Below are 16,309 nucleotides of genomic sequence, written 5' to 3' on the forward strand. Positions count from 1 at the left end.
AATTTAGTGTGGGAAGTAAATTTTCCTCACTAGTCCAAGTAAGTAATTACCATAATAGTAATTAGACATTTATTTCTCAAATATATTTACTTTAAAAGTACATAAGATAGAAATTTTCTGAAGGGGAAATGATTAAAAATGAGGCCTACAAGCTCTGAATGAATTGGAAGTCTGGCTTCGAAGATGTGTACCCACAATTTTATTTATCTTAGTGTTGTATGTCAGTGCCTTTGAGTGACAGCTTTTGGTATGTTAGAATTTAAATGGTATCAGGGTCTTCACATGGGCTGTTCTGAACGAGATGCAAAGAAGTTGATTAGCTCAGATTGTAAACTGGCAGCACTCTCAGGAATTGGCCAGGTGTGTATGGCTGAGTGCTGATGGCTTCTCCTCTGGGGTCCAGTGGGTGTAATGCTCAGGCTGTTGAGGGAATTGGGCCAGGTGTGTGTGTCACTTGGCGCTTGGTGGAGCACAGTGCACTGTGCCTCTCATGTGGGCTAGAGGGCCTCCGTTTCATTTCTTTGGTGAGTCAAGTGGGTCGTGACTCCAGCCCATCTCCAGACTCTCCTAATAAATTTCTGCACCTGGTTAGATAAGAGAAAGAGTACCAAAGGAAGAGACAGCATGGCCAGCACACTGCCCAGGGTCTCTATCCCTTCGTAGGAGCATGAGGCCCTCAAGTAGTGCGGCCTCCCGAGGCCAGTCATTGTCCTCCGTCTGCTCTTCTTCCCCCTCCTCTCTTCCCACCTGTCTTAAATTTTTAATTTTAGCAGGGTGTGGCAGTCAGCACCTGCAGTTCCAGCTTCTGGAAGGGATCCCTTAAGCCCAGCAGTTCAAGACCAGCTTGGGCAATGTAGTGAGATCATGTCTCAAAGTCTTTAAAAGTGTTTTTAGAAAGATAACGTTTTACAGAAATTGCAGGAGGAAAACCACTCCTGCCAGAGGTGGTATAACTGCATTCCTGATGGACAAGACCATGAGACTACTAGAGGCTGTGCTGTGGGAAGCTTCCTAAATGACAGGGGTTGACAGTCCTGGGCCTGTAAGCTGTTGCCCGGGTACGGTGTGTGTGTGGCCCTAGATACAGTACAGTGTCTGTGTGTGTGTGTGTGTGTGTGTGTGTGTGTGTGATCTAGATAGGGTACAGTGTGTGTGCGAGTGTGTGTGTGTGATCCTGGATGCAGTACAGTGTGTATGTGTGTATATAGGTATGGTCCTGGATAGTGGTATGTGTGTATGTGTGTGTGTTTCTAGACACAGTGTTTGGATGGGTGTATGGTCCTGGACATGATATGGTATACTTCTGAATGTACCTGCTTCTCTGATGGAGAATAGGCATAAACCCTATTCAGGGGACATGAACATAGGCATAGTGGCCTCTCCTGTCTGGGGCCCACCTGGCTCCATGAGGTCATTGTGGGCCCATGCTGCTCTGAGATACCCTGCATCAGCCAGGTCTCACAGAACTTTCCCTGTAGCCTGATACTCTAGTCTGATAAAAGGGGGCATGGATTTGGTTTCACAGTTGACCTAGATACCCAAATTCCTCCAGAATTACCAGTTGCTCTTGCCTTGAGTGTTTAAACATAAGATTATCTGAGTCTCAAATTCAGGATGGCTGGAAATTCAGAGTTGCCTTTCCTATGTCATTATTGAACCCAGCCTGGCTGTAGGTGGACAGCACAGTATCCATGGCTTAGACACTGGCCCCTAAGTGAGGGCCGTGATCCATCTTCAGGAAGGACAGAGATAGTGGCAATTTATATGGCAGTGCCAAAGAGAGTCTTGGGGGTGGGGGGATTTGCTCTCCCTCCCTTGCAGTTACCCCAGCCAACAGCACTCTGGTGCAAGACCTAAGCTTAAAGAAGGAAACTTTTGGGGCCTGAGTACTGTGGCAGGATGTGGACTTCAGGATCTCTGCAGCTGTCTGCATTCACCCATTTTTTCTTTTCTCTTTTTTTTTTTCTTTAGCAGTAGTGGGGAATTGAACCAGGTAGCAGCGAGCTATATCCCCAGCTCTTTTTATTTTGCTAAATTGCCTGGACTGACTTCGAATTTGTGATCCTCCTACCTCAGCCTCCCAAGCAGCCAGATTACAAGTATGCAGCATTACTCCTGGCTCATGCATTAACCTCTCTGTTATCCATACCAGGAAGCACAGCAGTACATCATGACAACAGAGCCATGGTCCCCTGTAGTGGTAAGTGCAGCACCCCCATGTATTTATCCTCAAGGGGGACCTTCCAAGACTCCCAGCAGGTACCTGTAACCAAACTCTATGTGCACTGCTTTTACCCATACATACAGGCCTATGATAAGAGTTAATGTCTTAGTTACAGTCCTCATTAATGGGACACAATACCCACATCCATGACTTAAAGAGGAGAGGTTTCTTTTGGCTCATGTTTCAGTCCATGGTCATCCAGCTCTAGAGAAAAAAAAAAAAGTATGGTAGAGGGGCCTGTGGCGAGCTGCTCATGTCATGGCAGCCAGGAAGTAGAGAATGAAGGGAGGAGCCAAGAAGAGTATGATGCCCTTCCAGGCCACACTCCAGTGACCACTTGCCAACAGCAAGTCAGCTATGAGCCCCCATGATTCAGTCTCCTTCCAAAAACCCCACTTGTGAGCGCATGAGACTCTTGGAGGACGTCCAGAAATAAACCATAAATTAGGCACAGTAAGAGATTAATAACTTACTCATAATAAAATGTAGCAGTTACAACAATATAGTACAACTGGCATCATCTGTACTCTTGAGCTTTGCAGCCATTGTTATGTAAAGTAAGGGTAGCTGAGCCCAAGTGCGGTGATGTTGCAAGAGTCAGCCCTATGCCTGACAACTCCTGAGTGACAAACAGGGAGGTGGTATATGTGGCAGGCACACTGGGCTTGATGGCTCAGGCCCAGTGTGATGGGACAGGACTGCAGGGGCTCTGTTCACACTGCTGAGGAGGCAGCATAGTTTGAAACTTAAGAATTATTTATTTCTGGATTTCTCCATTCAATATTTTTGGACCTCAACTGACTATGGGTAGCTGAACCTGTGGAAGTGGAACCTCAGGTGAAGGGACTGCTGCAAACTATAGGCCTGGCTTCTGCATCTTGTGAAATCTGACATTGCTGTGATGTGAACTGTCTCCCCCACATGGCTTAATGAAGCTTTTTCAAAGAGTACCTTATAGCTCAGTTTCCATGCTGTGGTCCCAGTGTCTGTCCTGTGGGTTATTGTTCAATCCAGGGATGCTACATGTTGGTGATGTATACTGTTACCCTGCAGCGTCTAAATGGGTCAAAATCTGGATTCAGACTTCCTGGTGGGATCCTGCTAGCAGCTCATTATGCTGAGCCATGTGGACTACCAAATATGCGTGCCAGTGTTTCACAGCACTGGAGAATTCTCACTGCCTGGAAGGTCTTAGAAAAGCATGGAAAACTAATACTAAACACCTGGTTTATTGACGTTGCAGTTTCTTTTGGAGTGGGCACAGCAACAGATCCATGATCGTTCATGTCTTCCCAGTGGATTTACTGGGGCATCTGCCTTTTGGAGCATAGACCTCTGTCCAGGGTGGGATCCTCTGCCCTGGCCTGACAGAGGTAGAAAGTAGGATCTGTGGGTCCTCCATCAGCTCTTGAGGACTCCCGTTCTGGGAACACTGGATCCTTAGTCATGGGGCTCCCTTGGTGGGCCAGTTGAATTTATGATAGATTGTCTCATACAGTGGCATCCCAGTCTCTCAGTTAAATTTTCAGGGTTGTTTCCCTATGGTGGGCCATTTCTTCCTGACCAGCCCCAGCAGAGATGATGAATACAGAGGAATGTTAAACCATGCAGTGCAAATCTGGACTTTCAGGAAATGTTGGTTTCTTTGTATACTTCCTTAAAAAAACAAAAAACAAAAAACAAAGTATTTTATAGATCTAAGGTGCCATTAATTATAAGATATTCTGATTTTAGAAATAGAAATGGTATAATTTGTTCAGAATCAACCAAATATTATTTCTTCTCAGATGCCTGTACTTGTGGAGATGAGACAAGGGCCAGAGTGCCTCTGTAGATCTTGAAGCCTCAAGTGGTATAAAGAAAGCCAAGGACTCAGATAGGGTGCCCTTTGCTGGGATCAAAGTGCTGGTGCCCAGGCACTAGAGACTCGATTCCTACTTGTATTGGAAGCTTCATTAGACCATAAGCTTCACAGTCCCAACCTACTTGAAGGAAAATGTGATTATAGACTAGCGTATTACCATGTAGGTCACTCAGCAGCATGGACGAGCAGGTAGGACAGTCACCATCATTTCTAAGATGACAGGTGGCTAACAGGAAACACGCAGAGGGAAGAGGCAGCTCTGCCAGGCAACCTGTGGTCAGCATTGGACCTGCTGCACAGACGGTCTCCTACTGCTATCACAGCTTTTGGGTGTCAGTGCCACAGACTCTGGAGTTTTTGAAGATGCTGGTCCTGGTCGTATGAAGTACAGCACTATGATGATGAGCAGCACATAACACGTGGTAAATGATACAGCATCAGTTTCCACATTTACCATCCTGTGCCTTTCTTCATTACTTTAGAGTGCTCATGGCCCTGTGGGCAGAAGCCTGTATCATATATGGAGATGTGGACAGGCTGGACCATTTGGGTTTGTGTCAGCTCACTATGATGGCTGCATAACTGAATTGCCTGACGATGCCTCTCTGAGACCATATTTCCATCTACGTGACACCGAACTCACTGGAATAGAAAATCTATTGATTCACTACATCAGATTTGATATTTCTCTTAACCTTTTGTTAGGTTCAGGGAACAAGTTTCCGAGGTTGGAAAGATGTGACTTCTCTGTTTAATAAAGATGATGAACAACATCTGCTCGAAAGATGTAAATCTCCCAAGTCCAAAGGGTAAGTCACAAATGTGTAAAGAAAATGATCATTTCATGAGAGGGAGGAAGGCACGGGGAGGTGGAGAAGATGGCTGCAGTGGGGTGAGTGCTAGGGCCCTTGGAGAGGCCTTGCCCACACCGAGGCAGCATATCCTAATCTCTCTGTGTGAGGTGACCCCAGAGTTCCCCCACTGGCACTACACAGAAACTTGCATTCTTGGCAGTTCTAGAGACAAATGAAAGTAAAATATGCTTTTGGTGAAAGGTCTTGGGGCCATAAGAATTTTGAAACATTATAGAAAGTTAAAAAAGAGCTTAGAATTGGGAATTGAACTTATTTGCCTTAAGGCAGACTATAGCCATACTTTTATTACTTTCAGATTATAAAGAAAAACTGAAAAGGGATTGATTACTAAATTGTAAATGATTTTAGAAAATTAAACCAATTTAAACTGACATGTTGCTGCCACTTTATAAATATTTCAAAATGTTAAAGAGTACATTTAAAGTTGGAAATACATTCATGGACCACTTTGTGGTATTGCCAACTTCGGTTAGCTTTTGTTGCTGTGACCAAATACTTGAGAAAAGACAATTTAAAGAAGGAAAGATTTATTTTGGCTCATGGTTTCAGAAGTTTCAGATTATAGTCAGCTGGCTTTAAGGCAGAAATATAATGGAAAGGCTTGGTGGAGTAAAGCTACTTAACTCATGGCAGCCAAGACACAGAATAAAGAAGGAATGAGTCCGAGATGAAGAGCTGTGAACAAGACGTAGTTCCCAAGGTCATTCCCCATGACCCACTCCCTTCAACTAGTTCCCATCTCCTAACAACCCCCTCAGCTGTGATCTCAATGATGGCTTAATCCATTTATGAGGTTACTGCCCTCATGATCAAAACCCTAAATGAGTCTTTTGTGGGACATTGCTTCAAACCATAACATTCTACCCCTGGACTCCAAAGGCCTCATTATGCAAAATGTTTTTAGTCCATCTCCAAGAGTCTCCCATAGTCTTAACAGTTCCAACATAGCTCAAAAGTCAAAGTCTGGAGTCTCCTCTGAGACTCAAGGAACCTTAAAGTATGAGACCTTATAAAGGTAAATAAGTTACATACTTCCAACATGTAATGTCAGAGTTCAGTTTGAAAAGGAGGAATAGGAAAATAGCAAGGAGGAATTGGCCCAAAGCCATATAGAAAACTGGCAGGGAAAACATTAAATCTTGTAGGTCTATGTCCAGCATCTGGAGCAATATTTATGTGAGTTACAAAGTGTCTGAGTAGCTCTGTGCTTATGGTCTTGCCCATTGCAACCCATATGACCTCTGAGGCTGGCTCTATTTATTGCTTGCAGCTTTTCTCAGCAGAGGAAACTGGCATCTCTAACTTTTCCATTGTAACTTCACCTTCACTACCACAACTTCACATTTTGTCCTTTTAGGGCCTGCCCATAGGGATTCATAGCTCCTAAACCTTCCTTTGAAATCTAGGTGTAAGCCTCCAGGACTCTGTAAACCTTACATTTTGCATATCTACAAAACCAGCATCATGTGGACAATACCAAGGTCTACCACTGGCTTGACAGCAACTGGATCCCTTGGACTGTGGCTGCAATGGACTCAGAGTACCTGAATGGATGGGCATGGCGAACCTGTTTTCTAGGCAGCTATGTTTGAGAAGAGGCTGGGAGTTCTCTTAAATGAAAAGTTAACACTTATATCCTTGAGCCTGCCATGAGTGAGAGCTTGCTGATTCCTAAGGTGCACTCAAGATGTCTTTCTTCTTGTCCTGGTGCAAAGAACTTGCTTCTTTTTAATGGTGTTGATATCTTCAATAGTTATACCTTCTTTCAACTCTAGTCATATACTCTTTTCCTGGCCAAAGTGCATGTTTTTCAAATCTTCTGTTCTGCCTCTTACTCATAATTGCTCACTGAAAATGTGGATGAAAGGAACCAACAATATGTGTGCCACAGCCTGAGTGTTGTGCTGCCTTGAGATTTCCTCAGCCAGACTATCCTTCTTTAAACTCTGCCTCCCACAAAGTGAAATACATTTTTTATATATGGACAAAGTCTTCACTAGAATGTAACATATATGGTTTCTAGTCCAGTTTCCAAGAGTCTTCTTATCTGAAACCTCATGAGCATGGTGTTTACTGTTTATATACCTATCAGCATTTTCGTCTTCTGAGCCCACACTAGATTCATCCATTTGGTTCCACTTACGATAGTCTAAGGCTCCTCTAGTCTGCATCTCTAAGTCTTTCAAACTCCTTCCACAAACTAGTTCTATAGGCTTCTGAACCACATTGTCGGGTATAGACATAGTCATGACTCCACTTCTTGGTGCAGTTTTCTCTGTTAGGCAGTTTTCCTTTCCTGTGACAAAATACCTGACACAAACAACTTAAAAGATGAAAGGTTTATTTTGGCTCATGGTTTCAAGAGTTATAGTCCATGGTCAGTTGGCTCAATTGCTTTTAGAATCGTGGTAAGGCAGAATATCATGGTGGTGAGAGCACGTGGAGGAGGAAGGGTACTCACCTTATGATGGCCAGGAAGCAGAGAGGGGAAGAGCCAAAGAGGAAGAGGCTGGGCACAAGATATAAGCTCCAAGGTCATGTCCTGATGACCCACACCCTTTAGCTAGGCTCCCACCTTCCAATAGCCTGGTTAGCACACACTTATCAGTAGATTAATCCATTGATGAGTTTAGTTAGTATCTTCATATCTGATCATTTGCCAAAAGCCAAACCTCTGAGGACATGTGCCTTTTAGGGGCATTTTTGATCTCTGCAAGCACATTACTCTGTACAGGAAGTGCTGTTTGAGGAAAAGGTGACTCTTGGAGAGCTATAGGTGGTTTCCTTTTGTCAGCACCATGACATCTGTGTACCTATGCCCCTCTGCAATGAAGGCAGATTGCTTGCTCTAGCAAAGCAGTGGCTTTGCCTGCTGCTCTCTTGGCCCCTGGAGGATAGGGCAGATCAGTCCTCTTGGCTACCATGGACCTGCTGACACAGTAGCATCTCTGGGGCAACACCTGGACACCATGTTCCTCCCAGTGTTGTAGGATGGCCCTGGGTAGCAAACATGTGCTTTGTGTTGTTCATTTGCTTTTCATAGTAGAGGTGTTCTGAATTCTTGTTTTTGTTATGTACGTACCAAATGCTTGAGGCTAGGTTGCTATGAGTAGTCCTATTGAAAACCTACTTGCTAAATAGAGTACCCCTTTCCTAATCTGGACCCAGGATTTCATGTCTGGTTTGCTCAGATGCCTGAGCACTCCCTTCACATGGCCTTGAAAGGTCCTCCCTCAACCTACAATCCTCGTACCTAGCCTCCTCAGTGCTGGGATTATAAGCATTTGTCTTTACCCTTGGTTTGAATAGTTATATTTTTTATCTTTTTTTTTTTTAAGGGGAAGTGGTATTGGGGATTGAACCTAAAGCCTTAATAACATTTTCATATCTTGTGCCTGAGAATTGAGCCTTTGCTTATGCCAAGAAGTATCCCAAAGTATGGCTTATACAAGCATCATTAATAATGGGTAGTGACTAATTTTTCCTTATTAAATTTTAGTATTTATTTAAAATGTTTACACATAGCTCTGTGTTAGCTTTTTAAGTAATTGAACGGTTTTAGAAGAGAACTTTATAAAATTGACACATTTATAACATTGGATCAACAACATTTAATTCTCTCATCTCCTGCAGAACTAACTTACGATTAAAAGAAGAGTTGAAGTCAGAGAAGAAATCTGGATTTTGGGATAATTTGGTTTTAAAACAGAACACACAGCCTAAGAAACCAGATGAGATTGAAGGTTGGGAGCCTCCAGGACTTGCTTTCGAAGACATGGCTGATGATACAGGGGATGCCTCTAGTGACTGTCAGCGCTGGTCAGGCTGGGAGGGCGATGCAAAGGGTTCCAGCAAGTACACCAGCCTGTCCGGCTCGGCAGCCAGCTCCCGCTGGAGCCTGCGGTCAGCGGGGAAGCTGGTCAGCATCCGGAGGCAGAGCAAAGGTCACTTGACAGACCGCCAGGAGGATGTGGAGTAAGTGGGGCAAGCCGTGGTGCCAAGTGTATGCAGACCTCGCGCCGCTGCATAAGCTTTTGGGTTTGCCTGGTTTGGTGGTGTCCTGTTCACCCCATTCAGTGTCAAAGCTCCCAGCGTTACAGTAGGAACCCAGTGCCTGCATTTCCTACCTGATGCACGGTGGCTCCCCGGTGAACATGTGCAGGTTTGCATTTGGTTGCCTTAAGCAGAATGTCCACCCACTGTAGTCCATGTTTGCTGAAGATGTTCCACAGTGACTTGCAGTTGGCCAGAAAGTGTTCCCATGCTGCCCCAGCTGCAGTTCTGTTTTGAGACCTCTGCGTTCTCCCTTGCACGTGACACGTGGCCGTCTGGCGCCCTGTGGCAGATGTGCCATACTCTTCTGCCCTTAGAGGCTGTAGCCCCGGAGGCAAAATGAATCTTTTTCAAGGGTTGTTTTATATTCTGTTTAACTTGCAAGATAAACTTTTTTCTTACTAAATTTTTAAAAATATGTAACAAATTAAATACTGGAAAAGCAAAGGTTACATTTGAGAGTCAAGTGGCAGCTCGTGTGTCCACCACTGGAGGAGCAGCCTCCGGGTGCACTCATGGTAACCTTGCTTCTTCTGGACTCTATTGTTTCCCCTGAACATCTGAGTACTCCTCTTTATTTCCTTCAAAAATTTGCATTTTTAGTTCAAAGATTAAAGCAATGTTATAAAGTGAGGATGAATTTTAGTAATAATTTTGTTTGGAAAATTTTAACTTGCTGAGTATAGGGTTAAAACTATACGCTGAAGTGCCTCTTTTCTATTATCCCTATGTGTTTAGTTTTTGAAATGAGATACTGTGATTGATGTTAGATCTCTAGGAAATGTTTTCTCTAGATAGCTTGGGGCTGATTGGACAGCATTGTGCTCTGCCTGTCTCTGTAGACCTGCTGCTGTGTCCCGTGTGGCCCTGTGTGTCAGGGTCAGTGGTTGTGTCTGGCAGGGTAGCTCTTAGCAGCAAGTGGTGCAGATATCTATCTTAGGAAAAAGTGGTTTGATAGACGTGTATTTTTAGTTTATTAAAAAAAGCCTCCAGTTACACTGTATATTCCCTTCCTGGGAAAAACAAAATAACAGAAAAACAGCAACAAACAAAACTCATCCTTGAGTGTTCCAGTGCTGTTTTATTTACCTGGATGTTCTGTCTAATACTTCTGTGGGATAACTGAGCCCACTGGCCAAGCACAGTGCAGTGTGTCAGAGTGCTTGTTTGTACTCTTAGACAAGTTTACTTGATCAGTCTGTTCATCTGCCTTCTGTAGCTGGCTGTCCGTCTCTCTGCCCATCCATCCACCTGTCTGTCCATCCATCATCTATTCATCTGTCCACCCATCTTACCTTTTTAAAATAGAAAAATTTTACTTACCAAGTCTCAAAATTGGGACATGCTTTAAGTGGTATCCAAATAAATATTTGTTAGAACCTTGAAATTGTGAAAATTTTGTTTAATAACAGAAAAGTTTATAACTTTTAGTACAGAAGCTGAGTTGGGAAATTTTAAGTATCCTCAGGAAAGCTGGATGCACGGCTGTGACCCTCCACGTCCCCCGTGAAACACTGCTGGGATGACACAGACCTCCAGCATGCCAGGACCCATGCAAGTATCTTATAGCAGTAGCTGGTGTGCACTTCTGTTTGGGTGTGCAGGGATGGATGTAAGTTCTGCATTGGAGCCTCCAGCAGTCCAGCCAGTCGCCATGGTTGTGCCTCTGCTGCAGCACTGAGTGCCTGCAGTGCTCACTGACATTCTGCTGCACATGCTAGGGGCACCCATGTGTCCTTCCTCATGGAAGAAGACTGAGCCAGACTGGTATTGGCAGATGCACTGTGAGTTGAATTTACCTACAAAGATTAGTGAAAAAATGATTTTTCTTATATCTGGTTTTTAGTGTAAATATTTATTGGTGTGCTTTAGGGGGAAATGCTGTTTCTTGAAAGGACTTAACCAAAGTGAATCTTCTGTTTACACAGTGGCAGACCGGGCCAGGGTGCAGACAGTGCTGAGATTCTGGGAAAGTTGTGAGGACTTGCAGGCTTGGGCATCTGTGCCCTACAGTGTTCTGTGGTTTCTAACAGGATGTAACTGTCTTCAGGGAGGGAAGAGTCCACTGTAATGCTGAGATTTAAAAAAATAAAAGTACTGTTTTTGTCTTCTTCCCTCGGTAGTGTGCAAAGACATTATCATTCCCTTACAGAAATTTTACTTGATCACTTAACGCTAATGGCACTGTCTTGACCTTGTAAACTTCATTTTAAGGGTCAGACTCTAGGGGCTGGGAATTTAGCTCAGTGGGTCCAGTGCCTGCCTTGCAAGCACAAGGACCTGAGTTTGATCCCTGGTGCCCCCCCACCCCCCGCAAAAGGTGCAGACTCTATATGTATGTTTTCATAAATAAATGAATGGTTTCACTTTGCATCGGCTGGCTGCTGGCTGTCAGGGTGACTGAGCACCTGCTGCCTTGTCCACAGCTGCTCGGAAGTCTCACTGCAGCTAGGTAGGTACCTGAGCCTTTCAGGTCCTTAAGCAAGTTTCTACCTTCCATATCCACTTGAGAAACAGGAATGTCCCAGCCATGGTACATTTTTACCTAGTTGTTTTTTATTCATCTTTTGTAAAGATGCCTCTTGGTAAAAAGTCCTTCTTGAGAGGCAGAAGCCTCTTACCAGCTCCTGTGGGCACTTGATACCCAGGTGTGGCCCATGACCTCTGCCTATTAGTGGTGCAATGTTCTGGTGGAAGGTGCACAGCTGCGCTAGACAACTTTAGATTGGTGTCCCTGGAAGTATGGTTTCTGCTGGCTCTTCCTCGTGGCTCCTGGCTGTCTAGTTGGGGCCCTCCTCATCTTGTCTGTGGTCCAGAGATATTCTCAGGATTCCGTGAGAGCTCCTCAGGGGCACCTGTTGTTTTCTGGTTGCCTGAAGGCTGGGCTCTATGTTTGTCCTCACCTTTGCCCTGTGTCCTTTAGCTGTTCACTCAGTCTCGTTATTAGGGTCATCATTCATTTGATACCCTATTATCTAGGCAACTGGGACATCTGCACAGACCCTGAAGAGAAATGGGCTAATGACTTTGCAAATCTACAGTAGCTATTTAAAAAACATTTCAAACAGTCCTGAAGTTGTTAAACGGGAGCCAGAGACCCACCTGAGAGCTCACTCTTCTATGAGGATATAAGAGCCTTTACCAAGTACAGGACAGGTGGCACAGTCGCCAGGCATGTTTGAGCTGTAATGTGTGGCTCCTCCTGGTGCTGCAAGACTGTTTCTGGTCACGGAGCCCAGATGCTGCAGCCAGGGTTGAGTGGGATGAAGTTATGCTCAATTCATTTCAGGTAAGTGATTTTTCCATCATTTTCTAGTTCTTCCAAAGATGACTGCCACACACTTTCTGTTGGGTGCTTATCAAGCTGTGCACAGCCCTTGTCTTGCTGCCCAATATTAGCATCTGGGTATCATCAGCACTCCTGGGATGGGAGCACTCCTGGCACTTTTTTGCCCTGGTGTTGGTCTTGGCCATGTGAGCCGCTCTCAAGCACCTAAGTCCTGACAGCTACACTGAGAAGGAAGAATCTCATCAAAAGGAAAACTTACAATTTCCTAAGAGCAGGAAAGTGGTGACACAGCTTTTGCCATCTGTTGAAAAGTATCAAATTCCTACTGAAAGAAGACTTGCTTTGTTAGGGAACAGAGGGATCAGATCTGTGGTGCGAAGGGCTTTGGCCCAGTCTCCTGTGTAGAAAGTGTGGTCTTCACAAGGGTTGTGAAGGGGGCAGAGAACTGAAGGCTGGGAAGCCATGAAACCCTGACTGCTCCTGGCTTTCCTCATCCACCAAGCTCCAAGAGCTGTCAGCCACAGTTCTTAAGAGCTCAGGTATGAACTGCTAAGGGCAGCAACCCCTGGATAATGAAGGGTCTGCAGGTGCTGGTGTGCAGACAGAGGTGTTCCTGGCCTCTGCCTCCCCTTGGGCTGGTGTCACTTGGAACAGAGGCCTAGGTCATGAACACCAGAGGTTCACAAGGAAGCTGGCCTCTGGACTCTACAATTTTCAGTGGCTCATTCCCTGTGGGGGTGCTGTCCTTGCGTAGCTGTACGTTTACCACATGCACAGTAGCAGCCTGGTCTCACCTGCATCTTGCCTGTCTGTCCATTCTCAAAGTGTGCTTCCTGGTGGACTATATCCCTGCTGGGCATACAGCTTGAGGCAGCGACACTGCTATGACATCTAAGAACATGAGATGTAGTACAATATTTGTAATAGCCACTTGGTTTTCTTAGCAGTCTGTATTTTTTAAAATGTAAGCTGGTCCAATGTAACTTAGTACACTGGAGTCTGGTGACGTTTGATAGGGGAATCCATTATCCTGCTGATGTCTTACCAGAGGAGACACCCCGTACCAGCACCATCACAGTATTTTTAAACCCACAAGGACCGAGAAACATAGCAGGCCATGTGGCTGATAGATGTTAAGGTGAGGGATTATGTTTGTGGGATAACTTTTAGCTATATTTTTCAATCTGTCTGGAATACATTAAAAAGTTGAAAGATTGTTGGGCACTGTGGTACATGCCTGTAATTCTAGCATGTGGGAGGCTGAGGCAGGTGGAACACTGAATTTGTTATGGCTTGTATCTAGATACCCCCCCCCAGCCTCATGCTCTCATAGAGCGTTTTGGAGCTGGCTGGATCTAAGGTGTGATGCTGAGATTAAGGGTCAATGGATTGGTTTATCATAGTTCTGTTTGTGGATAATGGGAAGGCCCACCCTGGGTGGGTGATACCATTCAAAAGGCTTGTAGACTAGATGGGGTAAAAAGGAAAGGGAGGTTTACTTTGCTGCCTTCTTGCCTACTCTGCCATGGACTGTTTCTGTTCTACCATCCTGTGCCTTGGAGCTTACTACCAAACCTCTACAAGCTGAGCTAAAACAAACTTTTCCTTCTTTAACTTCAGGTGTTAGGTATTTTGTCCCAGCAATGAGAGAGTAATCAAGACAGAGTTCAAGGCTAGCCTGAATTATATAATAAGACTGTTTAAAAAAAAAAGTTGAAGAGAATATAGTCAGTCATTGAGCACTGTGTTTAGAAAATGTGCCTTTGAGTATTTCAGAGGCCCATGTTCCTCACATAAAAAGATGAAGTAACCAGAAGGTGGGAGGGCTGGTTCACTTGTGCATCTTCTTGCTGATTCCCATCGAGTGAGACCATAGATGATTCTTGGGCATCTACCCAGATCAGAAGAGGCTGAGCTACAAGTGGTGCCACCTTGGGCCCACCTTCTGGGTCAGCCCATCACTGCATGGACTTTGGGAAGATGACATAGGCTGCTGTTTGGTCTTGTCACTGGTGGAAAGCCTTATTGGATTTGGGCCCTGTTTATTTTGGTCTCACTTTCTCAGATGTGTGCACAAAACTATCCTGAGACTCTCTGGTCATCCCCTTCCCTCTCCTGGCCAGGGGCCACCAGAGCTATTGACTGCGTTAAGTTTAGAAAATGATCTGGCACAGTGGAATGAAGCGGGGAATGTGGATTGATGAGCCAGACAAAATCATCCTGTTTTTCGATTAACATTTCACTTCACTGATGTAGAAAACTCACCTCAAACAGCCAGCTGTGTTTGAAGTCTCAATACTTTCTGCCAAAAATTGTATTGGAAAAAACAAACAAAAGAAAAACAAATGAGCATAACAAAACAAAAAATTTAAGTAGGTGTTGCAAGTGAGACCACTTAAAAATAACGATGTTTAGACAAAATGATGAAGGTCATAGCCAGCACATGTCATCCTAATGGGAGCCCCTTGCTCTCGTGCCTGCATGCCCATACTCTTTATCCCTTCTGTCATCTTCACACCTAAGCCAGGGGCCCACCCACCTGCACCTCCAACTGTCAGGTGAGGTGCTGTCCTGAGGATTGGATCTGCCATACTGTTTTATGGAGACTAAGAGGCAGGAGAATTTGGTGAGCACCTGGGGATAGCTAGTATTGACAGGAGAGAAGCTGCACCTGGAGGCAGTCAGGTGGGGACTCAGGTGTGGGTAGGGAAAGCTGTGCACATCAAAAGACCTATTACATGTATGCTTAAAGGGGCCTGGACCATTTGAGACTCCTGTGCCTGGATCCGCCAGCACCTGTGGAATGGACTGGCACAGCTTCCTCATGGCCAAGGCCAGTGCTCAGGGCAGATGTTTTCATCAAGCAAACCTCATTTTGCTGCCTGGGTGGAGCAGATGGGAGCTGAGTCTGGGGCTGAGTGAGAAAACCAGGGGATTAGAGTAGTGGGGACAAAGTCCCTTCTGGAGTTTGGTCTGTGCCTTGCTGTGCAAAATAACCAGAGTTTACAAAGTTCCTCGAAATGTTAATTACAAGATACTCCAAATTAGCCAGCCTTATACAGATGTTCTTAAAAGGGGCTTGTACCAGGATCTTTTAGAATCTGTAAGCAGCTCAGTTTAATTTCATCCTGAGTTCCAGATCCTTTGCATGGGTCTGTGCCCAGCCCTTCCACTGAATCCGGAAGAGCTCTGCACACTTGGGTTCATGCGGAGGGCTCACATCCAGGTAACTGCTCAGGGAGGAAGGCCACCTCCCAGAAAGCCAGGTGTACCTATGTTCACTGAGTGGGCCTTGGGCCACAGGGGGCAGATGGGAGGTTTTGCTTTTTCATCCCTTCAAGCAGATTGCATTCCCAACCCGCAAGAGATCTTGGAGGTCAGAAGGCAAAGGGACAAAAATAAGTAAAGCTCCAAGAGGCAGTTATTACCATGCTAACTAGCATATTTCAATTTGGCTCATTTTAACTTGGGCAGAGGAGCCAAAGTTAGAAGTTTATTATAAAAATAAAATCTGCCAAAGCATAAAGAATAGTATGCAGGACACTCACAAACCTAGCCATCGCAATTTGGCAAGTGCGGATTTGTGTTTGAGTGGTGCAAATGCTGCTTGTGGGCATCCTGAGACCAGAACCTGTGTGTACACTGTTCTGTAGGACAGCGGTGATCCTATGTAACTTCTGAGTCACCCAACAGCCATATTTATGTTTAAGTTCCCCAGTTGCCTGGAAAAGGTGTTTTGCTGCATTTATGCTGTTTACCCCCTAAACCAGGTACTATGATCTCCAAAATCCTTTTAAAAATGAAAAACCTGCATTCTTCTCTTTTCCATGGTTTTTGCAAAATATGCCACTGTTTCTTTGTAGTGTTTAGTAATTCTTCCATCCTGTGTATTTCCTACAAGTTAGAAGTTAGGCCAGGGATTTAGCTCAGCGGTTCGGTGCCCTACCTTGCAAGCGCAAGGACCCGAGTTCAATCCCCAGTACCCAAAAAAAAAAAAAAAAAAA

At 44.9% G+C, this 16,309-nt stretch overlaps 1 protein-coding gene across 1 annotated transcript; it reads left to right on the top strand.

Annotated features, from left to right (window-relative positions):
- Positions 1 to 1,301: 1,301 nt before the first annotated feature.
- Positions 1,302 to 11,249, top strand: Tdrp (testis development related protein). The gene is made up of 3 exons (XM_010620354.2): positions 1,302 to 2,200; positions 4,794 to 4,897; positions 8,597 to 11,249. Exons 1-3 carry the CDS (start codon positions 2,171 to 2,173, stop codon positions 8,940 to 8,942), a joined length of 480 nt encoding a protein of 159 aa, XP_010618656.1. The 5' UTR covers positions 1,302 to 2,170; the 3' UTR covers positions 8,943 to 11,249.
- The last annotated feature ends 5,060 nt before the right edge of the window (positions 11,250 to 16,309 follow it).

Source organism: Fukomys damarensis, unplaced genomic scaffold, assembly GCF_012274545.1.
Source record: "Fukomys damarensis isolate Sample0158 unplaced genomic scaffold, DMR_v1.0_HiC HiC_scaffold_18, whole genome shotgun sequence".
NCBI lineage: Eukaryota > Metazoa > Chordata > Mammalia > Rodentia > Bathyergidae > Fukomys > Fukomys damarensis.

What these genes read in the sequence shown, in the direction of transcription:
- Tdrp (XM_010620354.2), top strand. Translation starts at nt 2,171, where the DNA reads ATGACAACAGAGCCATGGTCCCCTGTAGTG. An exon ending in AGCCATGGTCCCCTGTAGTG is followed by an intron (nt 2,201 to 4,793) that starts GTAAGTGCAGCA and finishes ACCTTTTGTTAG; the next exon opens with GTTCAGGGAACAAGTTTCCG. An exon ending in AAATCTCCCAAGTCCAAAGG is followed by an intron (nt 4,898 to 8,596) that starts GTAAGTCACAAA and finishes CATCTCCTGCAG; the next exon opens with AACTAACTTACGATTAAAAG.